The 24,196-nt window shown below is 39.1% G+C and overlaps 1 protein-coding gene across 4 annotated transcripts in view; it reads left to right on the forward strand.

Annotated features, from left to right (window-relative positions):
* SLC10A7 (solute carrier family 10 member 7) overlaps positions 1-24,196 on the forward strand; it is a 144,240-nt gene that overhangs the window by 102,316 nt on the left and 17,728 nt on the right. For 3 of the 4 annotated variants that reach the window (XM_034064949.1, XM_034064948.1, XM_034064951.1), the window contains 4 exons: positions 1,906-1,989; positions 13,430-13,595; positions 16,612-16,663; positions 18,258-18,331. In XM_034064949.1, the coding sequence (XP_033920840.1) occupies positions 1,906-1,989; positions 13,430-13,595; positions 16,612-16,663; positions 18,258-18,331 (376 nt within the window). The remainder of the gene's footprint in view (positions 1-1,905; positions 1,990-13,429; positions 13,596-16,611; positions 16,664-18,257; positions 18,332-24,196) is intronic. The other variant, XM_034064950.1, reaches the window with a different exon arrangement.

Raw genomic sequence — 24,196 nt, forward strand, 5'->3', positions numbered from 1 at the left:
TCTCTATGAATAGATTTAAAATAAGGCCATGCAACAGTTTATACATGTTGTGTAATTTACAGATTCTGATAAAAACCATTCCCCTGAAGTTATAATCATAATATGCAGAAGGGAAACAGAGTTCAGAAGTCTTTTTGAAGAAGTAATGTCAGTATCATAGGTGGGACAGGCAAGTCTAATGCCATAGCAGCGTATGAAGGACAGGCAGAGTCTAGCATACACACTGCTTCCAACTTCTATTCCCAGGTATGTTATAGGAGTGTTAGGACCTCTGAAGGACTCAAGGGAAAACAGCTAGCTCCATATTAATGAATAATTTATTTATTTATTCATTTTGGACTGAATTGTTTTGTTTAAAATCTAGTCAGGATGAGGTAGTTACCTGAAATATGTGCCTTTGGTGGTCCAGGTAATAGTGAGATGAGCCTGAAAGGGTGGGGTGAAGTTGACAAAGTGAAGAACCATATGCTGATATCCTGATAGAGAAGATTGTTTCTTTGAATAAAATAATTTTACTTTTCCTTAGTAAATTGGTCTGGCATCCCAGCACAGTACCTGTAATCAGTTTCTAATTATGTAAAACTAAATAAAAGCAAAGAAAAAACCCAGCCCAAAACCCCCACACCCAAGCCAAAACATATCCTCATATATACCAAATGCTTGAAGACTGTATTTAAGTAATATTTTAAAAAGCTGACAAGACTGTTGCTGTTTGAATGGCTTCTTTTTCAGCAGTGTGCAATATTGCTGAACAGGTTTTCGTTCCTGACTTAGAAGCTGATTATACGTTCACTGAGCATAAAACTTTTAAGCAGTGAGAGAAGTCCAATCAAGGCTTTATAAAACTGAACAAGAGCTGCTGCCAAAGTGTCATAGTTTTGTGAAGCTATGCAGAGGGGCCTGACATGTGGACTGCTTGGTTAGATTCACTCCTCTGTGACCCAGAGAGATTTTAAAGTTTAAAAATCTTCAGTTTCATTTGAAAAAGCTTCCTTGAATGCACAGTAAGTAATGCTTTTAGCTCCTCAGCACATAGCAAAATATAAGTCCAAATAGAGTTCGAAAAACTATGAACCTTTTAAAATTTCAGAAGCTCCTTACAAGAATTAAAACAAGGAGATTATGAGTGGTATGATAGAGTTTTCTGCTCCACTTTTCCTTGTCTCGTGTCCCTTGGGAACAGAGTAGCTGCACTGCCTGATTTCAGGTACTCATGTGGGTGATCTGAGTCTTCCCCTGCAAGCCTTTACTTCTCCCTCTTGACTTCATGGGGAATTCTGGCTCCTTAATCTCAGTGCTCTCATTTGCACCCTTCTTACAGACCAAAAGTCTCAGTGATGACATCATCTTCAGGTCCCCTCCAAATGTCTTCTGTGCCCACATTGCTAAAATTGGAGGTGATGGGGATGAGATGCTGTAACTTATTAAATATTTTTACCTTAATTGAAGTGAAACATGTGAATGTCTTCACTATTTTTTCTTATTATTTATTGAAATAACTACATGAATTTTTGTTGCTTGATATTTGTGTAAATGGTAAGGTTAGTTGAGCTAGCTGCTTAGTTAGGAAGACTCACTCCCTGTCTTTTTAGACTTACCAGCCTACAGATGCTTATATAATTTACATGGTATATATGTGTAGCAGGGTTTCAGTCAAATGAATATTGATGGAACTATCACCTTAGGTTATAAAATAATCAACCAGAGATTGTTTTAGTTTCATTACTATGGAATGCGGAATGCTTTATTAGGACTTAAAGATGCGTGCACCTGCTTCCACCTTTGTGCACATACTCCCAAGTTTTTATGTGCAAGATAAAATGTATACGAATGTGTTATACCTTTATGAAATTCACAGACACTAAAAAAAAGTGCAATATTAATGGTATATTTTCTATTTTGTAGCTTGGATCGTCCTCCTCTGTGCCTTTTACATCTATATTCTCTCAGCTGTTTATGACTGTTGTAGTCCCACTTATTATTGGACAGGTATGTCTTTTAAATATACATTCTTATTTAAAAAAATAAGATAAAGAGAGCAATCTTAAAGACAGACTGGCAACCTGATAAGCTGCCACATAGGAACAGCCTCAGGATAGTGAAGTGTAATATCAGAGAAAAGATGCTACAGTGCTCCCTGGAGCCACATTGATCTTTGTTGAGATTGAGCATCTGTCCCTCACTACTACAAACATACACTACTGCATATCGAGAAGGGAGTTTGCGAACATAAAGTGGAAAAAATGGCAGCCCAGACTGTCAGAAATTCCAGCCCCATACAAATGAGCTTTGAGAATACTATATAGTCTTTTTGTCACATGCCCTTTGCCTGGATGATGAAGGAAGTTCTCCCTGTATAGTATCTACTACTGATCATAGGAATAAAATTTCTCAACATTAAAAAACATACAAGGCCTAAATAGTCAGAAGTCAAGAATCCGTAAAATTAAGGCTGCTTGAGATATTTTGCATATGGCTTATAAGGGTTTAATTGCACAATTGCAAAGTATCTTTTCTGCATGATTGTGGGGAGTATTCATGGAATGAGAAGCTGTTCAACATTTCATTTTATACTCATTACTCATATTGTAACACAAATCCTTGTTTTCATGGAATTTGAGAGAAATCTTTCACTGAATTGAGAGACGCTAGTTGCAATGTAAGATTTTCTGTGACACTTGTCTCTGTAGCATCTTTCTCTTTTTCTTTCTTTTTTTTCTTTTAACAAATGTTAGTATTTTTGTCTCCCACATCACAGTGGGACGTTCCTATATAAAGACCAAAAATTTGCAGAAGTGTCCACTAGTCTTGGACACCAAAGCATAATTCTTACATACTTGTAAGTATTCGTTGTGCTCAGGGAGTATCAGTGGGATTTGTATTTCTTCCCCAAGGAGTACCATTGCTGATTCTAGCATACAGTTTAAATCTGGGTTCAGCTGGAACTTTCTTAATTTTGTTGGCCTCAAGCAAACTTTGAAATGGAAAGTGTGGTTCAAACGTAGGCAAATGAGAGCTGAGTCTGCAGAGGAGTGCCCTGGACAAGGTTAAAAATATCTGTCAGTGCCTGTGCTATGTAGAAGAGTCAATCAGTCTTGTATCAAACTGTAATTGCACATTTCAAAATCAGCATGTACTGTAATTTACCAAAGTCCTGGTAAAGTTTGTTTCTTCCGTGAGCAAAAAACGCCACTAAAGTCTAATAAGAAGATGGCCATGATAAGCATGACAATAGCCACCAGCATTAGTGCCTGCATAACCTGACTATAACCATACAGTGTGTGGAAAATAAACATAATCCCTGTGTCCCTACAAGCTGCTAAATTGCTCACATGCTTAGAGTTAAATGCCTAAGAATGTCCTTATTAATTAAGGCCATGAAGGGTTGCTAATAAGCTACCTGTGTACCACATTCCTACCCTGTCAAAATTATATTAAATCTCCACCAAAAGTGGACAAGCAAAAGTACTTGAATCTTCTCATCCTGAAAGGTTCAAAACCTGGAAGCTACTGATAAGAAACAAATAGCGTGACAGCAGATCTAGTAATAAAGTAACCTATAGGGATTGGAGTATGAGCAGTCTGTACTGCCAGTGTACCAAGTCTGAAGATAATGGTAGATCGCTAGGCAAAGTGATTGCAAAATTTCAAGAGAGTTTTCATCTCTGTCTATATGTAATGCCATGTTACACTGGAAAGATATTCCAAGAAATTGCCATGTGAGCTAATTGGTGGAGTTGTGGATTTTTTGGCTGCACCAAATAAGAAGGCTAAGTAACGTGAATTGGGCAGTAAGTGTATGAAATAAGTGCTCTTAATGATTGTAAGTTCAAAATCAGAACTTTGATGAGACCTAACTGAGAACAGATGTGATAAAGACGGAAAGAAACATAATGATTCTTAAAACTTACATAACTTGATCACAAATTTACTGAAGAGTTTGGTTTTTACATATACACTTTAACAAGAAATGGAATTATTCTCCTTTAAAAGTGTTTGAAACAGTTTCTGAAAATGAACAGTCAACAGAAATAGTTCACGTTCCTCTAAGCACGAAGATTTTGTTTCTAAACTTACTGCACGTGAGTGTATCTGTTCAGAGGATATGGAAGAGAAGAAATATTGAGGAAGCTACAGATTAAAAATTCCAAGGGTAGTTTATATTGATTGTCTTGATAAAATAGAACTGTACGAAGGTAACAACTTGCCTAGATAGGAATAGAAGCCTTTTTTGAAGGTGAATATCCAAAAGTAATGTGTGGTAATCATGGAAAAGCAGTAAGGAAGAAAAGGACTGACACCAAGAGATAAAGAGATAGGTTTGCTTGCCCTTTATCCAGAGGTGCCATGGATCTGTTCTGATTAAGTGGGAAGTTTTGCATTTAGTTTGTAGACCACCGCTGACTCATTAGTGAACTGTTGCACATGCAGCACAGCAGTGTTAGACTGCTTTGTGAATCACAAGTTGCTCACTTTGGGATTCCAGATGCATTAAGAGTTAATGGCCCACAATTCATGAATGGCAGTTCCAGCAATTACATCTAATTTATCTTTTCATGCCCAGGAAGTTGATTCCTTACATGCAGTCATACTGTTCAGCAGAAAAGTCAGTGAAGGAATGCCTAGGAAGGTTACCTGGTAGCAAAGAGCTTGATCGGGAGAAAGAAACCTTTGTGATTGGAACCTGCCTGCTTGGAGGGGTGCTTCTATTCAGCCTTCCTAACTCCGCTGTGATCAACAGAGGCTTTATGCTCCATCCACATCAGTGCTAAACGGAGAAGGCTGCTTAAAGGAAGCATTCTCCAAGGGCTTTATGTTCCTTTAAAAAAATCTCACCTCTGGGAAAACCTGCGTTGCCTAAACGCTCATTTCCTGAGCAGGCTGCAGAACTGGCTGTTTCAGCAGCCCCTGGGGTATAGGCAAAGCAGATGAGAAGGTGCTTTTAGATTTGTTTTGTTTGGGATTTTTTGCTTGCTTTGTGGCAAAATGTATCTAGAGTTTTGGTTGCTTGGCTGACTTGTCAGAATTCTTAATGATGGCTGGGAGAAAGAAGTCACAATACTGTAATTGATGCTTCTTTTCTACTGTTTCTTGAACCTTTTTTTCAGTGTGGCAAGAGTGCCGTTGACAGGAGTCAAAGATGCTTTTTTAGCTGCTAACAGTGAAATGCATAAGAGGCTGCTGTTACCAGCCTCTGTTCAGGTGGTGGCTGCCATTTGTAAAGGACAGACTGTTAGAGGATGATGAAGGTATTATGTTACCAGAAAGGCACTGAGTCTTAACAGATAGTTACTGATAGATGGCCTTCAGTAAGGAGAATTGCTCTGTTCTTCAGAGACGTGCAGGTTGTGTAAAGCTAAAAACCAGTGTGACCTGCATCCTCTCTGTCTACAGATGTGTTTTACTAATTGACAGTATAATGTTACTCAAATCAGTATTGCTAGGATAATACTGCATTTGTATTTATAGAGCAACAAGACCTCTCTGACAAGAGCTCTTGAAGTGAGACATAATCTATAGTATTTTATAAAGATCTAATGTTATATAAACGTTGAAGATCTGTAGTGTATAAGAGCTTGTTATTTGTGCACCACTCTTGTATACCTCTAAGGGGAATTTGAGAATACTTGTTATATGAAAAACATGGTAGTAGATATTTCATAGAAAAGATTTTTGAATTTGCTCTGGCAGCTTGAAGGTCTGATTATTTATTCTTAGGTGGCAGAGTTCTGATGAAGATTGCTGCTCCCAGGCTGTTGTGATTTTGATAAAATAATTGTTTCCTTGTCTATAGAAGTTTGGAATACTTTTAGCCAGCAAAATGTAGGGTTTTGAGAAATGTCGGAACAGTTTCTTCATGACCAGTTGTGAGATTTGGGTGAAGTCTGTTGTTTTTTTGCTTATTTTATTTCTTCTTAAGTGACAGATAACAGGAACAGTGAAAACCACTGCAGTATTTCTTTTCCCCTTTTTGCAGACTTGCTCCATTCCCTACACCTAAGTGCTTATGACAGACTTTTATTTTATGTTTTATATTAAAGAGCGATTTATGATTAAATGTTAATGAAATAGAATTTTCACTGTGCTTTCATTATATTCTACTAGTTTGAACATTTTTCAAAGCAGCACACCAAAACCCACTGTTTTCTATGAATAAATAATAAAAAGCTTGTCTGTACATTATCATTCATGCATTCTCTAGTTGCCCCATTGGTAATTTGTCTGCCAGCATAAAGTGGGCACTTCACATTAAACAGACCTTAACTAAAGCTAAAATTAATGTTATAATTCTAAGTAGTTCTTCTTCCCAAATCTGTAAAATGAAGCCAGTTGTACAGAAGTCTTTGCTGAATCTAGTCACAAAAAAAAATCTTGATGTCCTACACGTAAAGGATTTTAAGTGCCTTCTGCATCATTGCCCAAAATGTTCCAGAGTAACCCTATCAGCGTTTGGGAGGTGTGCTTATAAACACAACTCTAAAAGGGTGCTACATTGCAATACAAGTTGTCAGTGAAACTGAAACTCAAAAGCTTAGCAGTGTATTTATTTTTAAAGAATAAGAAATTGAAAGGGAAAGGTAGGTGGCAGTTATTAGGGAGTAGAAGGTTCTATTCCCCTAAGCCTAACGTTTGTTTATAGTGAGTGGGTGGAAGAAACAATAGCTAAAGAAACTGTTATAAAAAGGGAACAGTGTCAAATCCTTTTGTTCTTGTAACTTAAATCCACAGAGAATTAGCCCTGCTTTCCCTTCAAAGTCCAGGGAAGCTGCGGGGAGGAGGAATGGTACCCTGGGTGATGAGTGCTTCTGGAAGCTTGTTGCAGAAAACAGAGATGGCAGATAAACAGCCTTCAGACCAGTTTGTTCCCTTCTGATGCCTGCCAGCTCAAACAGGGAACAGAACTTAGTCTCCACAGAAACACAAAACATGAAGAAAACATGTACTGCTGCTAAGGGCTCCCTTCACAGTTTTGCCATGTTGCACCTGTTTGTAAGGTTTTAAAGCAACAGTTGTAAATTACCCCACAATATGAAAGTTAATTTTGAAAATGGCCTCATGTGGGTTTTGTAAAGCTTGCATTGAGGGCTTATATGTGTCAGAAGCTACCTCCTGGGAGGAAACTGACTGACATAATGGAGTAAGATAGCTTTTAGGGGAGTTTGGTAAGCTGAGTAAAGAAAACAAGACGCTTGTAAAAAAAGACTTTTTTTATTTAACCCCAGATTGCAAAAATGACTTTTTTTCCATGCTGTCTTCAGAACAGAAATACTGGATTGCACACACCATACAATAAGGGTAGATTTGATATTTGTTCATGTCCTAGAAGCTCTAGGGAGGTAGGTGAACTTAGAACAGTTTGGGACTTTGTAACAGTATACAGGAGCAAGTGAGAATGCATGCCTCCACACAGGTAGGGTCCTATGAAAAGAACAGGACAAGGTCTGCCTGAACTGATATGAGCTCTGCTTAGGAAAAGGGTCTTGTGCATTTGAACCATGATGCAGACCTTGGATATTCAGAGGGAGGCTGTGCTGCAGAAATCCATGAAGGATATTCTGTCTTATTTATGTCATTTCTACAGCGCACATAATCTCCCATCCATTCACAGAATCACAGAATCCCGAGTGTTGGAAGGGACCTCGAAAGATCATCTAGTCCAACCCCCCTGCAAGAGCAGGGTAACCTAGAGTACATCACACAGGAACTTGTCCAGGCGGGCCTTGAATATCTCCAACGTAGGAGACTCCACAACCCCCCTGGGCAACCTGTTCCAGTGCTCTGTCACTCTTACAGTAAAGAAGTTCTTCCTGATGTTAACGTGGAACCTCCTATGCTTCAGTTTACACCCATTGCCCCTTGTCCTATCACTGGATATCACTGAAAAAAGCCTAGCTCCATCATCCTGACACCCATCCTTTACATATTTGTAAACACTGATGAGGTCACCCCTCAGTCTCCTCTTCTCCAAGCTAAAGAGACCCAGCTCCCTCAGCCTCTCCTCATAAGGCAGGTGTTCCACTCCATCATCTTTGTGGCTCTGTGCTGGACTCTTTCAAGCAATTCCCTGTCCTTCTTGAACTGAGGGGCCCAGAACTGGATGCAATATTCCAGATGTGGCCTCACCAAGGCAGAGTAGAGGGGGAGGAGAACCGCTCTTGCCCTACTAACCACCCCCTTTCTAATGCACCCTAGGATGCCATTTGCCTTCTTGACCACAAGGGCAGTTGCTGGCTCATGGTCATCCTCCTATCCACCAGGACCCCCAGCTCCCTTTCCCCTTCAGTACTTTCCAGCAGGTCAGCCCCCAACCTGTACTGGTACATGGGGTTGTTCTTCCCCAGATGCAAGACTCTACACTTGCCCTTGTTGAATTTCATCAAGTTTCTCCCTGCCCAACTCTCCAGCCTGTCCAGGTCTCGCTGAATGGCAGCACAGCCTTCTGGTGTGTCAGCCACTCCTCCAGTTTAGTGTCCTCAGCGAACTTGCTGAGGGTACACTCGGTTCCCTCATCCAGGTCGTTAATGAAAATATTAACCAGCACTGGTCCCAGCACTGACCCCTGAGGGACTCCACTGGTCACAGACCTCCAGCTAGATTCTGCTCCATTGACCACAACTCTCTGCCTTCTTCCTTTCAACCAGTTCTTGATCCACTTCACTACCTGATCATCAAGCCCACACTTCCTTAGCTTATCTATGAGGATGCTGTGGGAGACAGTATCAAATGCCTTACTGAAATCAAGAAAAACCACATCTACCACTCTATCATCATCCCTCCACCTAGTCACTTCCTCATAGAAGGCTATAAGGTATATTTCAGTATCTGATCCTTTCTACTGGTTTTCACAGTTGCTGTCATCTTAGTTTTGTTTTTCCACTTTTTCCCCCTTTCATGTCTTCCAGACTTCACCAAAGTAGTAGCCAATATTTGACGCAGTTGTCTGTCTTGGTTTGCCATCACTGCATAATAAGAGATATTGAGAAGATATTAAACTGTTGCAAATATCTAGTCCAACTCGAAGCTTTTTGAGAGAAAATTTTGAATTACAGAATTCATTGCAAAGGTCCGTTGCTATAAATAGTAATATTAGTAAAGACTTAATTAGATATCTTACCTTAGAAGACAAATGAAATAAGGTAACTGCTGCATTTAGGTATAGTGATTATCCAGCATAGTTATAGCTTGTTTCCTTGTGTTCTTCAACATTCATTTTTTCATTCAAATGGTAAACCCCAGGTGTTTTCCCCAGGTGTTTAGAAGAACATACCAATACATATTAAACAAGAGGAGCAGAAATGCAGTAAAAACATTGTAAATTCTGTTAAAAATGCTATCAATCCAAGAGGGTTTATAGAATGAGAAAAAATGGACTTTATGTAATGATGTAAATAGCAGGAGATATTCCTGTGTGTGTAACAGAAACGGGAAAAGTGACTCCCCCCACAAAAAAACCAACAACCCAAGCTGAAGATCTAGACAGTTTTTAGAAGATGTCAGAAATTACTCCATTCCATATAAATAGGGGTGGGGGAGCTCCTTGTCCTACTTAGTTTAATTAATAATGAACATTAATGAATTACATTGTTTATTGCATTTTTTATCTTGCATGTCCAGCACTTGAGCAGGCAGGTGGAAAGAGTCTGGTTGTGTTTTACTGACAAATTTCTCTGGGTATGCAGTGTGACTGTTACAAAGATACAATTAGATAAGTGAATTGTTTTCCTATAATATATCTTCTGCTATTTTCCTGTATGATTTTATAACAGATGAGCATTATTTACCTGCTTTCCCAGAATAGCAGATTGTGTTTCTTTCTACAGGGGATGTTAAGTGAATTAAGCATGTGAGCAGTAATCCCATTTGTTTAGGGAGGCTGATGTTTAGACAAGGAGGTTAGGGCAGGATACGGAGCAGTCTGGATGAGAAACACTGTGGATGTAACCATTCTGGTAGAAGAACTAAATTGAAATGGGGACACTACTGTTAATTCATGTGTAATTACATTCCTCTGTTGTTAAAAATTAAATCCTGGGCAAGAGGAAAGTTTGAGACTGGAACTGTGTTTTGAAGCAAATTTAAGCTGACGCCTTTCCAACAAACTTTGGAGATTGCCAGGACATATTCAGTAGGATGCAGTTGCCTGATGGGCACATTTATGTCCTTTTATCATCTAATTTTCTGTGAGGTTGTCACTATCTTTCATAGAATCGTAGAATGGTTAGGGTTAGAAAGGACCTTAAGAACATCTAGTTCCAACAAGTTCTTTATGAAATATCACCTCCTACAGGGTCTTGCTTCTCTTCTTATCTTCTCTCCACTAAGCTACAGCTTGAAGAAAGGATTCACCATGCATTGCTCTTTCATGTGTAACCTCTGGGTCCACCATCAGGAATTCCTTGCTCTTTGGGGCTGGTGTTTGAATCTGCATCAAAGTCTCACTCTTATCTCTGTCTGTAATTGCTCCTGCACAGTCATTTTTTTCTGTTCGCAACTGTTATCTCAGAGGCGCTACCACCGCTGCTGATAGGCTTGGCCTGGTCAGCTGCGGGTCCGTCCTACAGATGGCATTGGCTCTGTCAGACTAGGGGGAAGCTTCTGGCATATTCTCACAGCAGACACCCCTCCAAAACCTTGCGTGCAAACCTAATACATCTCGGTTTTGCTCTTTTCCATCAGGGTGCCATTCTGATGCATCTATTTTGGATGTCAGTCACTCTTATTTCTTCCCTAGGCTGTAAGTTTATCTTTTCAGAAGTATCAGTTCACACATTTTCTCAACCACTTGCCTATCTGGTGCTGGTCCCTCCTTTGTCCTCCATTATATTGATACATACGTAAAAACACTGGACTTCGTTATTTTAACTGAGAGGAGGCACATCAGCATGGAGCCTGAGTCTGGCATCCTTCATACAGGCCATAACATGCAGAAATGTTTGTATTAGCTTTGGCTGTGTTTGCAGACAAATGAAGCTTAATATCTCTGCCCAGGCTGCATATTACCTATGAGATCCTTTATTTAATCATTTCACTCTGCATTGCTCATCGCTTTTCAACCTCTATTAGACTTCCTGTCAGAGAGTGCCAGCACCACAGAACAACCAGGTTTGCTGGCTGTCTGTCTGTGTACTTCAGTGTGTCTTGTCTTTATTGTATTTGTGTGATTTATTGTTATTTCACTACAAATCTTTGCAATATTTTTTTTAAGTTAAGTTCTGTGTTAACCCTGAAAAGTTATAGAACTGGGATAAGAATTAAAAGGCTTTCAAAGCATTCTTGCCCTGAAACAACTCTTCAGGGCATGAATAAGTAACAAATGGATTGTTTTTCAGTCAGAGTGAATCAGCTGACACGAGCTTTCCTGTGAAAAATCTTGCTGAGTTTTTACGGATACCTGTAGGGTTATAATTCTCACTTCTCAAGTTGTACAATAAGTTATTAATGTCATGTATGTTATACTTTGTTCAGACACAAGGTTATAGTTTTTTTTTAAATAAATACCTCCAGTATAAGATGCACTGTGCCATAATTAACCATCACTTTTCTTTTTCAACATCTCGTTATTCTCAGTATAGATCGTGTGGAAGGACCATAAATAAATAGCTGTTCTCAAGTAGTTTCTCTTTTTCCCAGTGTTTCCTTAATTTAGGGGATAATAGGGCTTCTTTTAAACTTCCTTAGAAAATACTCACTTTAGAGGTGAATGACTTTGCTTTTTGCTTCTGATAATATCAGAGCCCCAAATCTGCTCAGATTAAACTAATCTGGTTTCCCACTTCATGTCTTTCACACTGCATGCTACATGTCTTCACTCAGCTTTCTTGCTTTCATCAGTGCAGTTCCTTACTCCTATCTGATGGCTTATACAGAGATGGCCGAAGCAGCTCCACTGAATGCCCTTCAGAAGTCTGGCCATATATTCTGAGTCGTGTTCTCTCTTTAACATCTGACAAGTGTTGAGCTGGGGTGCTGAGCATTCCCTTACATGGTTTCCAGTTAATCTATTCTTTTTCATCAGTGGGAAGTTTAGCAGTGCTGGGATGTAAGTGCTGGTCTTCAGCCTGCTTAGCTTTGTATGAACCCCACATGCCAGATTTTTAGTATGTGCCCTGCCATGTGGTCAAAGAAGTCTGTATGCTGTGGTGACTGGGATAGCTGCTTCCAGGACTTCCCTATTGAGAGAATTGCAAACAAGTTGGGAAGGCAGAAAGGAAAACTGACAGCTGTGAGGTCAATCCCACAGCTTTGGCAGTTAGTGTGTGAAAAGGTCCTGTGGTAGCACTGGCGATGGTGCTTTGCTATTAATCTTGAATACCTCTAAAATGTTCTGTATTATTAAACCAATAGTGGTCATGTTTATTAATGGTACCGCTATGGGAAAGTAATGAGACACCTTTAGAGCGCTCTGGTAGAAGTATTTCAGGATCTTACACTATTATTGTTGAAAGAGCATGGTAACAGAGAACATCGTGAGGTCTCAGGAGAAATTAGGCAAGATAATGTGATTGCTGAAAAATTAACACAAGTTGCAGCTGTCTGATAAAAGCTTTAAAAAGTTTTTTCAAGCCATATAAAGTAAAGAGAAAAGCTAAAAGCAACTCCCCAGGCAGGACCAAAATAGATGCATTGTATCTACTGAGGCTTAGTCTTGTAGTATTTGGCATAATTTGAAAGTAGTGGTTACTTTAAAATTTATAGTTGTTTCTAAAAAATTCTTGAAAAACAACTTCAGATCCTGTTTCCTGAAAGTGCCAAAGTTCCACTAAGTACAGTAGGTTTCCTTGTTTTCATGTGTTAATTCTGGTATTCTAAAAGTCTGCAAATGGCATTTGTCTTTGGATTTACAAAAACTCTAGATATTCAGAGTCTGAATTATTTAAACTCCCACAACACATGCACTTTTGCTTTTCAAGCTTGAGTTATAATTTAATTAAAAACTTCTGGTGCATTGCTAGCTATTTAAATATTAAAATGTTCCATGGATCACTTTCGATTATCTACCGTCATGAAATTCCTGAAGATGTCAGATTTTTAAGATTCCCAAAGTTGCACTTGGAATTGTCTGTTGATGCGAAGGGGACTGTGATAATTACATACATCCATTAGTATCAGCAGAGGAGATAAACTTTGGGGAGGCTTAATGGGCATGTCTCAGTGACAGCTAGCAAAGAACATTTGGCATGATTAAGGATGGATTTGAATGTACTTGAAAATATACTCTCATTATGGACGCCCAGTGGAAGTTGCACTACAAATGTTAAATTCCCCAGAAGAAGAGTTGTGTGGCAGGGAAGCTTTGAAATCCACTGTGGCCGTCATCCAAATTACTCTCTTCTCTTTGTGTCTTTCCGCTGTCAGATTCACTTTGTGATGCCCAACTTGGCTCCCTGCATCTTTGAAAAGAGGCAACCTGTTGGTTTCTCTGTTTCAGATTGTCCGAAGATACATCAAGGACTGGCTTGAAAGGAAGAAGCCTCCATTTGGTGCAATCAGCAGTTGCGTGCTCCTGATGATCATCTACACAACATTCTGTGATACTTTCGCCAATCCAAATATTGACCTTGATAAATTTAGCTTGATTATAATAGTGTTCATAAGTAAGTTCAGCCTTAAAGCATATCTTTTATCTGTGTTTCAGATGTATAATGAGCTATATATACTAGAAAGGGTAGCACTGCAGGGATACTGGAATGGGGCTAGAGCTTGTACTTTTAATGCCTCTAGTAAATCAGATTAACAGCCTTCTTAGGGGCTGGATACTTCTAGGGGATTGAGTAAGCATTTAGAGAGGGATAAACCCTGCTATTCATGTGTGCGTGGGATTGTTCAGTGGTACTTGCTTTCTCAAGGGGCATGGTACTACTTTCCAGGTGTTTACAACTGTTCTGTTTCAGCTTCTTTGTTATTAAACAGCCATAAATGCACATATGGTGCATTCCAATCAGAAATGAAGTATTTGGTTTGAGCTGTTACTCAAAAGCACTGTGATAACTTTTAAATTGTGCTTCCGTACCATATTATGGTTGGACTGGATGATCTTTGAGGTCCCTTTCCAACCTGATATTCTGTGAGTTTATGATTATAAATGTAGAAACTAGCTGGGAGTTTGCATGTGTTGATGTATTTCTGTGGACAAATGCACGTCTTGCAGAGTTTGTTTTAGAAGCACTCTAGTCATCCAGCCTTAAATAACATGCACATGAGAATAGACTGCTGGTATTCTTGCCATCAGTTAAAAATACACTGGCAGATCACTACCTCCCAGAGAAAGGCAGGGGTATACAGTCACTGTCTCCTCTCCCAGTAGGGAATTCCCATCTTGCTTCAGACTGTCCAGAGACAGGAGTTTCAATTTGCTTGGGGGAGAGGTAACTACAGTATACTAGAGTATAAATCACATCTCATACACTCAAAAGCTGTCAGATTTCACAAAATCAGTGTATCATCTACCTTGAAGTGTGTGTATGTGCACATTTCTGCCTAATAAAAATAATGTACCTTCTATAACTCTAACCTCTGCCCAGGTAGGAAATTTGCCCCTGCCATTTGTGGATCAGTTCTTATTCTATCCCAATTGTGGCAGTGTTCTGGATTATGAAACACTATGTGTGTGTAAAATACTACATGGAATTGTAAATGGTACTGTATAAATACTTTATTCTGAAAGCAAAGCAGAAGAAAGCTATGCTAAGGAGGTTCTCACAAAATGAAGAAAATACTTGTTTGCATAGGCACCTCAGAAGGGCCACATCCCAGGTGCACTTCCATCAGGGCAGAGTTGTCAGCTTAAAAAGAGGGATATGGAAATTTTCAACTCTGACTTCACATGCAGAGGAGCTCAGAATGAAGTAATTTTATGTTACTGTACTGGCTGCTCCTTTGGAAAAAAATTGCTCTTTTTCATTTCAAAAGGAATGTTCTGCCTTGAACAGTTGGTGTAGTGTGGTTGCTTCCATTGCCTTTCTGGTCCTTTCTTTTGTTTCTCTGCAAGACAACTCTGCATTTGTGCTGTGAGTTATTATATATACTACTTGCAGTGCAATACACTGAAAATCATTCTGTATACATTTTCATTACCAGTGTGCATAACTGGAGTTTCCTAGTATTAACATAAGCATTGAAACTGCTTGGATCTTATTAGACATTTGTTGGGTTTTTTTTCTCAAATATTTGTAAAACAGAGAAAACAAGGAAGTTGTGAACATGAATTTGCACATTTTATTCTAGAAAAAGTTCTGTATTGCCATTGGATGTGTGTTATACCAGGGTGCGAAATTAGCACGAGGAGTTTGGGATGAAACTGCATTTATGTTTCTGCTAGTTAATGTTTTTATGTAATTTTTATGTTAATATTCTAGCCACAGCAAAATATGCACAGGGGATAATTGGTAGCAACACATGCTTATTGCTTTACAGAATTATACATATTAAGTTTTTTTTTATGTGCATATTAAATTAATGTACTTAGTTGCAAAAAAATTGTGATTCATGAACGATGGATTGCTTCATGGGGGAAGAATTAAGTGCATGCTGAGGTGACATTTACACATCCTAGGAAATGTATGTAAGAGAATGGAAAATGTCACTGGTAATAGCTAATATCCCTGCCATGTTCCCCAGTTGTAAACTGGGGTCAAAATCAAATGTATTGTCTTAGCTTGCACTACCCTGTGGGACACATTAGCCTTATTGCATTCACAAGTTTTGCAAGGAAAAGGGAGCGGACCCACCTCAGATGGGCTGTAAGCAAAAGCCCTTCTCCCATAACCTGCAAACACCCTGGAAAGGTCTGTGCAGGTCACAGGGTTTCTCCTCTAGCTCTGTGGGGAGTTCCTACACTCTGGCATGCTGCTTTGTCTCTGCAGTTCCAGCAGCTACTCACATCACAGTGGGGAACCCACCAGCTTCTCCCTGCTCCCCACATCTCTGCAGACTGAGCATGGGCTCCGTGCATCCCACAATGTCTGTGGGTGTCAGGGTTGCTGGCAGAGAGGATAGCTCCCCTCAGGGTGCTCAAAAACCATCCACACTTACAAAGCTGGCTGAGCATTAATGAAAGCTGCTTTGTCTGATGTACACTGGCCAGTCCAGGAATTAGCCTTTGTTTCAGAATGAAAACATCTATGATAATTCACTGGGAGAGTAATATACCCAGTGTGTGAGAACAGTTATTGTGATCAGATAATGCCAACACACTGTACTTTCTTCTGTTAAATGGAAAGTGGGTAAATTTAAATACTTGGCCACCAGAGCATGTCTGAGAGATTTTATTGTGTCAACACAATAAGTAAAACTAGTGCAAACAGATGTGCAGCATGCAGGAGGAAACTTTCCTGCTATTCATCGTGTCAAGAAATATTGGATCAGATGAGTTAGCTCAGGAAGATCTTGTGTAGGCCCAGTATTAGCTGGCTTCCTTGGATGTAATGATATGTATTGTTCTTTCAGACAGTATTTAAAGGTTATCTGTTACTGAGTTTCTTTGGCCTTAGTTCTGTCTAGCTTATGACCTGTTGTATGGGGGCAGAAGGCATGTACACAGCAATTGCAGAGATTTAAGTAATCTAAGATCTTCTGTGATCTAAGTCTAATTTTAATGTGTTTCTCTTTCAGTATTTTCCATTCAGATGAGCTTCATGTTTTTGACTTTCCTCTTCTCCACAAGGTAATTGAATGTGCTGAATCAGAACCCTTTGAGTATTTGTTTTGTGTAATATCTTTGGTTTGGGTGATACAGTTTATGCAAATGTATAAGGGCAGGTTTCTGAATAGGGGTGACCTCATTTTGGTATTTCATATTGTCCTCACTGCATTTTCTGTGTTAGAGTTTCATAGGCTAAGAGAGCAGGACCTGAATTCTGTCCTTTCTTGTGTGTTAATTACAGAGTTGTTAAATCTCAATCAATCACTGCTATACCTCATCCACTGAAAAAAATGGATTTGCACAGATGTCACTGAAGGTATAATTTGCCCTGCAGACATGCTGATGACATATGAGAGAGAGAACTCAGTTTGACTTTATGCATCTCGAGATACATTTGCTGGGCTGGCAATTCACTCTTCTCTGTATATGTCAAATTTGTTATGTTTATATGGTGATTCTAAAAAGATGGTTGTCCTGAACTCATGTTTGGAAAAGCTATTTTTTTTTTGTCATTATCAACCAAGAAGAACAGCTGTGCATTCACTTCTCAAAAAGTACCCTGAGAATGGTGTCAGCCAATGGCTAATAAATGCATTGCTCGAGCTGGTCAGATCATCCACCACTGTCCTCTCACTTAGGCTTGCTGGAGTATTTTTCTTAGCAGCACTCTGCTGAATGGGAAGTTCTGCAATACAGCAGACTCCAGAGATAGGCTTTGTATAAATTATACAATGTCTGTAATGGAGAATCACAAAAAAAAGGTGCAGTGTCTTAGAGCTGTGTATGTTTTTTTACTTCCACAAGAAAGTTTCTGTGTGACAAGATCACACTCTGACCTTGGAAGGCATTTTTAAATTACTTTTTAACTGCTAAACCTAACCTGGGGGGAAGATGGTATGTAAAATGCCATAAGTAATAACCAGCTCACTATGGCAAATATTTAGAATCTCTTAAAATTATCCCTAAGTTGGACATTTACACATCCTAGGAAATGTATGTAAGAGAATGAAAAATGTCACTGGTAATAGCTAATATCCCTGCCATGTTCCCCAGTTGTAAACTGGGTGAGCCATTGGCCAGACACACACCTCTCTCTCTGTGTAAATTTTACACCTTTCCTGGCCTTATTCCCAGTGTGTAAACCCTTAGATGCAGTTTTTCTCTGAAGTAGAAGATAACTACTAAGGAGTACTCATAGTGTAGACTGGATATATAATCTCACTTAAGCATTTTGTTAACATTACATACAAGGAAAAGAAATTGTAGATCATTTTCTTTTTTTTTATAGAGGCAAGCTGGCCACTACTGTGGTACAGCACTTCTAAGAAGTAACCTTGGCTGCAATAAAGTTGTCCCCTACATACCATGTGTTTGGAATTCCTCTCCTTCACATGGCAGCATATTCATTAGAGAGTTTGCCACAACTGAGAAACAATTCTGCTTAAAAAAAAATAATCAAACACTACTGTTCATTTTTGTGTAGAATTATTTCTGCCACTAGGCCTGATCAAAGTGATGTGAACATGCATATGGATCCTCAAAGCAATATATTTGATCGATGATGTTTTAAGAAGGTTTTTGCTATCAGAGGTTATTAAAACTCTTTCTTTTCTAGGAATAACTCTAGTTTCACACCAGCAGACACAGTGGCTATCGTTTTCTGTTCCACACACAAATCGCTCACATTGGGTAAGTCAGGAGAAAAGCTTTTGAGCAAAACAACAGTAACATGCATACCATGCTGTGTTGTACAATAATGTTGGGTTGCTGGCTTTTCTGCTTAAATGGGTTTGGTTTCAGTGTGACAGGTAGTGATACAAGTATGATACTAAACATAAGATGATATTCTTGGACAGATAAAATAAATGCTTATTTCAGGGCAGACAACGTGGTCTTCTCAGCTGAGATTTTGGTGGTTATACAGTAAGAACATCTTGTTTATGGAAAGATGGACTTTTCTCTCTGGTTTGGGGGGATTTGGGGGTTTTTGGTTGGTTTCTTTTTTTTTTTGTTGGTTGGTTGTTTTTTCCCCTGTTCTTTTGCCTAATCCAATATTGATAAAATTTTAGGTTTGTTACTGGAAAAATTCTAAGGTCTCATAGTAAAATCATACATCTAAAGCCTGGGATGTACAAATGAAAATGAAAACATGTTGTGTATTCACAGAAACCACAAATAGTCACTCCTGTCTTTTGCTTAACATGAGCAAACTGTGTGTGTTTAAGTCTGCAGCTATTCTGGATAGTTTTATTTATTAGAATTCATGTATCACAACATCATTGAAATACTTGCCACTTATGACTCCTTAGTGATAATAAGACATTTTGATGGAAATTCACAAAATACTGCTAAATCAGTTATGCTTACAGGCACTTGCTGCTGCCTCATCCATTATGTTCAGTCAGTGAAATGACAAGAATATTTTCTTATTGGTTTTCAAAATATGAAAACATGCATTGGACAAAGCATATGTGACTCAATATATGTCTTTTCAGGACTGTATCCATCAAAGAGAGTTATTTGCTAGTGTCAATAACAAAGGTAAGAACTCAGTCTGAAATAGAGGAAGAACAAGTCAGGACTTAGGTGAGATGTTTTCCAAGTCAGTTTGATATAGTGAAACTTATCTCAGGGTTCTTTGCTTCAGCCAGGCCTGTGCTGCAGAACTGTTAGCAAGTGGCCTTGAAAGTCTGTGGGAAGTGAAGGAGTTCCTGGAAGACAAGAAAAAAGCAAACATAATGCTTGTTTTTCACAATGGAGGCAAGGAGGGGACAAGGAATTATCGATCAGTGAATTTAACTACATTTTGTAGAAAACTACTGAAACAAATATATTAACAGTGTAAGAAAAAACAAGGATTTGTCAAATGCGTATCATACCAAACCAACCTGACCTCGTTTCACATAAGGTCCTGTGGGTTGCAGAGAAGTAGCAAAATTTGTATCACTTGAAAGCGTTATGGCTTTTGACGTTGGCATGATGGTTTGGGCTCCACAATCCAAAAATTATATGGACCAACTGGAAAGAGATCAGGGGAGAGTGCTGTGGATGATCATAGATCTCAAAAATGGGACCCCAGAGAAAGGTTGAAACAATTATGATTGTTGAGAGAAGATAGCTGAAATACAGTAGCGACTTTCAAATGCGTGGAAGGTTGATGCAAAGAAGGCAAAAAGGAACTTTCAGAGTGGACTTTGAAAACAGAAGGACTTTGTTACAATGAGGGAAACCCATCTAATGTAAAACAGTTTAGCTTTGGAATAAGTTGCCTATTGATGACTTGAATCTCTTGTCATTGTAGATAAACCTCAGACAAGAATTAGCTAGTTGATCCTGCCTTGGAGCAGAACATAGAATTACATTAGGTCTTTTTCAACCAGATGTTCTATGAAACTGAAGCTTCAACTAATAAATGAGTCTGTATTCAGGAGGACAGTTACACTTGTATTTATAGAATGAAACATTACACATAGGTCATAACGAACTACTGTACTTGCTATTTGGAGCTGTGTATAAACTTAGGACAAAACTGTGATAAATACAGAAAAGAAGCTGGTTGTACTTAACAGCACAAATGTGTAAGTCAAGTCTTCCTTGCCTGGTGAAAACAGGTTTATATACACTCTGTTGAATACTTGTGCAGCTTGCTGTGACACTAAGATGATAAGCACAAAGCCTTTTTTTAAAATATTTCAGTCCTAGAGGGGCTTGCCATCACCCAGAAGAAGGGACTCTGTGTCTTTTACTCTATCAAGCATTGCCATGCAGCCTTTCTTTACCTGCACCCTATACACACAGCTGCATTGGCTCACCTTTCTTCTGCTCATATACTCTCCTTTTAATATGTTATTTTTTCCTTTAGAAGAATCTAGTTTGAGGTCCCTAACTTGCTTGACTTTCTGGCTCACATTTCTCTATTTCCAGATTACTGCTTTCATTAGCACACCCCAGTGAGTCAGGCTTTTTATTTTGCGTCTTTCTTTGCCCAAGCACACCAACCAAACCACTTTGGCTACCTTGACTTCAAGGGCTCCTACAGCTTTTCCCCGGTCATACATACTTTTACCCTCCTAATATAGATGTCTCATGAGTAAGTGTGAAAGTTGAAATGAAATGGGTAGATGGTGGAATATAGTATTGTGTGACTGCTTCTCAGTTACTGATTGTTCTGTTTGTCAGCTTCAGGTCAGACTGATTTACTTAACCCTTGAAGAGCTGGTGTTTCATAGAAAGCAAGTTTCCCTCCTAGGAAGCTAGTCACAAGATGTAATTTGTGCTTAGGCTTTACACTCTTGCAGTGCCTTTCCTTACTGCTTAGGATCTGTGTTGAGATCGCTGGGTTGTTGGGACCTGTACTCCCCTTGCTGTATTCCATCTCCAGGGCTCAGCTTTGTCGGTTTCTTTGAAGCTCCCAGGCTTGTCTTGCATGAGGCCAGCAGCAGCGTATCCTGAATTGACCACCACTCCTAATGGGGAAATGCTTTTTTGGCAGTGCCTGGGAGCCCATCTTTGGTAAGCTTTAGAGCCCTGCTGCTCTTATGTGCACCCCTACAGTGCATGCACTATGTAGGTGTGCCTGCTGTGTATCATTTCCAAGCTGGCTCTTTTGAAACTGCTGGTATTATACTCTCTTTGATATTAGTACCAGGTCCAGATAAAATAGAGCTGATAAACACACATTTCTATGCAAACAGGGAGCTGTAGTGCAGTGAGGCATGCCTCTGAGCTGATGATGTAAACAGGAATGTTAACCAGAGCAGCTATCATTTATTCCTTCACTGAAGGTAGAAGCAGAGTAGATCTAATTTGTTTTTAAGGATCAGCCATTTCTGAATGACAACTAAATCTATCCACAGTACAGTATTGTCCACCCTGGTCTTAGCAGAAACAAGGACAGATGCAGGTATTTTGGCCATTACTCTTTTGTTGTTCTGTCATATTACTATTTGTCCATATGAACATATGTTCATATTTGTCTACTATATAAACCATGCAACGAGAAATCTTCTGTTCACTTGTGGCAGAGAGAGCTTTTCCCTCTCCCTCTGTCATTACAGTGCCTGAAAGCAAGAGCTAAGGGTCTGATTTCACACCCATTGTGGAGCTCTGCTTTGTTTGTCTTCAAGATTTCAGTGGTAGTGTATAAATGACCCCCCAACACTTGTTCTTTCACTTTGAAACTGATTTCTCTCAGCTTGGCAGGTGAAGCTCCAAATAGGTATGTCTGGCCCATTCCCTGGGGAGCTTAGAATGGCACCAACTAAAGTGGGAGAAGAGCTGACAGCTTTAAAGCTTCAGAAGTGGTAATAGGAGAGGCATGAGAAGACTTTTGTAAGTCACTTTCTCCCACACCATATTATGAAACCAACTAATTCCCATGCAGTGCATGCTCATGAGGCCAACTGCCACTTCTGCTGTTGAATCCATGAATAAGTGCTTGCTCTGCACGGAGATGAGTGCTGCTCCCATATGCTGCGTTTTATTTTGTAGACACAACAGTTGACACACGTTTTTGTCTCAAAGATCAGAGTGCAGGGTATGTTTGTGTAAGGACAAATTACACAGGGTAGGTGCCTTTGTGTTTCTTAGTTAGGAACACGAGCTGATATTTCTGCATAGAAGTGGGTGCTTTGGCAGGGTTTTTTTATACAATATATCACATATGCAGAAAAACTAATGTTTATTTGTGTTTCCCTCAATGACTGAAACAGGATATAAAGTTACAAGGAGTGAAGATAAATATAGTATTCACAATGCCCTCTGGCATATTCACCCACACTTTGTTCTTTTTCTCTCCTTCTCCCTATTCACATATATGCACAGTACATGTGAGCACACACATATGCGGACATTTGATGCATGGCTTTTATTAGTGCATTTGCCATTGATTGATTAGTACTTAGTATTAGTACTTCTTCTATTGATTGATTGCAGATGAAGTGACTATTTGACCTTTAATTATGAGCCTTGCTATTGAAAATGACATTGAGCTATGGCTTCACATAATCCATCTGGAAAGCCCGACATGATGCCATTCCCTGGAGTTCATTCAGTGAGAAGAGGCCTCAAGGAAGTGCAAAGCTATCAGTGTGGCTCATCTAAAAGAATACCACAGTTGTTGCTTGCACTTACACAAAAGTTGCAGCCAAGTCCAGAACAGTATCCTATTTTTTGCAGAGGAATTGCTAGCCAGAAGTTACAACTCCAGAAGTAAAATGCAGGATTGTAAAAAAAATATTTCCACTTTAATTCTTTGTGTTTACAATGTAAAATTATTTTATCAGCAGAAAATGGAGTACTGCTACCTAGTTTGGCTACCACAAGTGCAAATGTTACTACTGTGGGTATGATGAGTAGCAGGTTAGTAAAAAAAAAAAAAGGAAACAAACCCAAAATAACTGCATCTTATAATAAAATGAGGATGTTGTTTATGATGCAGAGTGCATTTTTCCTCATTTGGATTTATCAGCGTAGCAGTTCTTTCACCATGGTATTCTTCAAGTAATGCAATCAAAGTTTCTAGGCTAAAAAAAAATACTTTCAGGAAAGAATAGAATTAATTCTGCAAATAAAAGGCAAAGTGCCAATTTTATTTTGTAATATTTTCATTTCATTCAAATTTATTTTTTAAATACTCAGCTTTTTACTGCACAAGTCGGGAACTGGTATTCTGTACTTGAGCAATTCTTAAAAGCCTGCTGTAATGCATAAGCACAGTCACAGACACCACAATTGTCTGTGAGCAGATCATCTAGGCTATGGATTAATCAGCCCGAGCCTTCCCCCGAGTTCCCCAGCTGCACAATGTGACAGAGTGCATCGTGCTCACATATAGCTCCAATCTGCTCACAGCTATCTATAGTTTACTCATGTTCTCTACAGATACCCCCTTACAAGATTTTTCAGAGATAAATAATGTATTTGCACAGCCTAAACCACTGCTGTTTAATATTAGCTGGGGTTTTGCTTCATCTGTTTTTTCCTACATCCAAACTCTATGAAATGCTGTACTAATCCAGCCCAGGCTCTTATTGTGTGGTGACAATCGCCCTTTTCCTTTAGTCAGAAAAATGCCAAAATGTTCTAACTTGTGTTAAAATAAGGTAGATAATTTTAATTTTTAAAAGGGAAGCATCTCTTAATAATTCTGTAATAGAAAGTAAGGTGGTAAAATCAGGTGCATTGCCCTAGATGAATGTTCAGGCTATACTAATCCTGGCTAATTGCTCTCACAAAGTTTCTAATAAGGACTTTTGATACAGTCTCCTTCACTTTTGAAATTTTCCTATGAGTGTTGAGCAGGAGATATTACTCCTGGCATCACAGCATACTTGGTGTTATTAGTCCTTGAATTTGTGTATTTTCTTGCCTGCTAATGACTTCAACTCTCATTTCTTCCCTATGTGTCCAGTAGTGCGATGTGAAAGTGATCTGTCTATTCCTCTGCCTAGAATTAGTAGGGCAGAAGGGAGGAATATGCTTAAATGTGTGTTTTGTGGAGGCTGTGTCTGGGTCAGTATGTACTCCTCACTACTGTCAAAGAGTTAGAAACTC

Source organism: Melopsittacus undulatus, chromosome 7 (genome assembly GCF_012275295.1).
Source record: "Melopsittacus undulatus isolate bMelUnd1 chromosome 7, bMelUnd1.mat.Z, whole genome shotgun sequence".
NCBI classification, from domain to species: domain Eukaryota; kingdom Metazoa; phylum Chordata; class Aves; order Psittaciformes; family Psittaculidae; genus Melopsittacus; species Melopsittacus undulatus.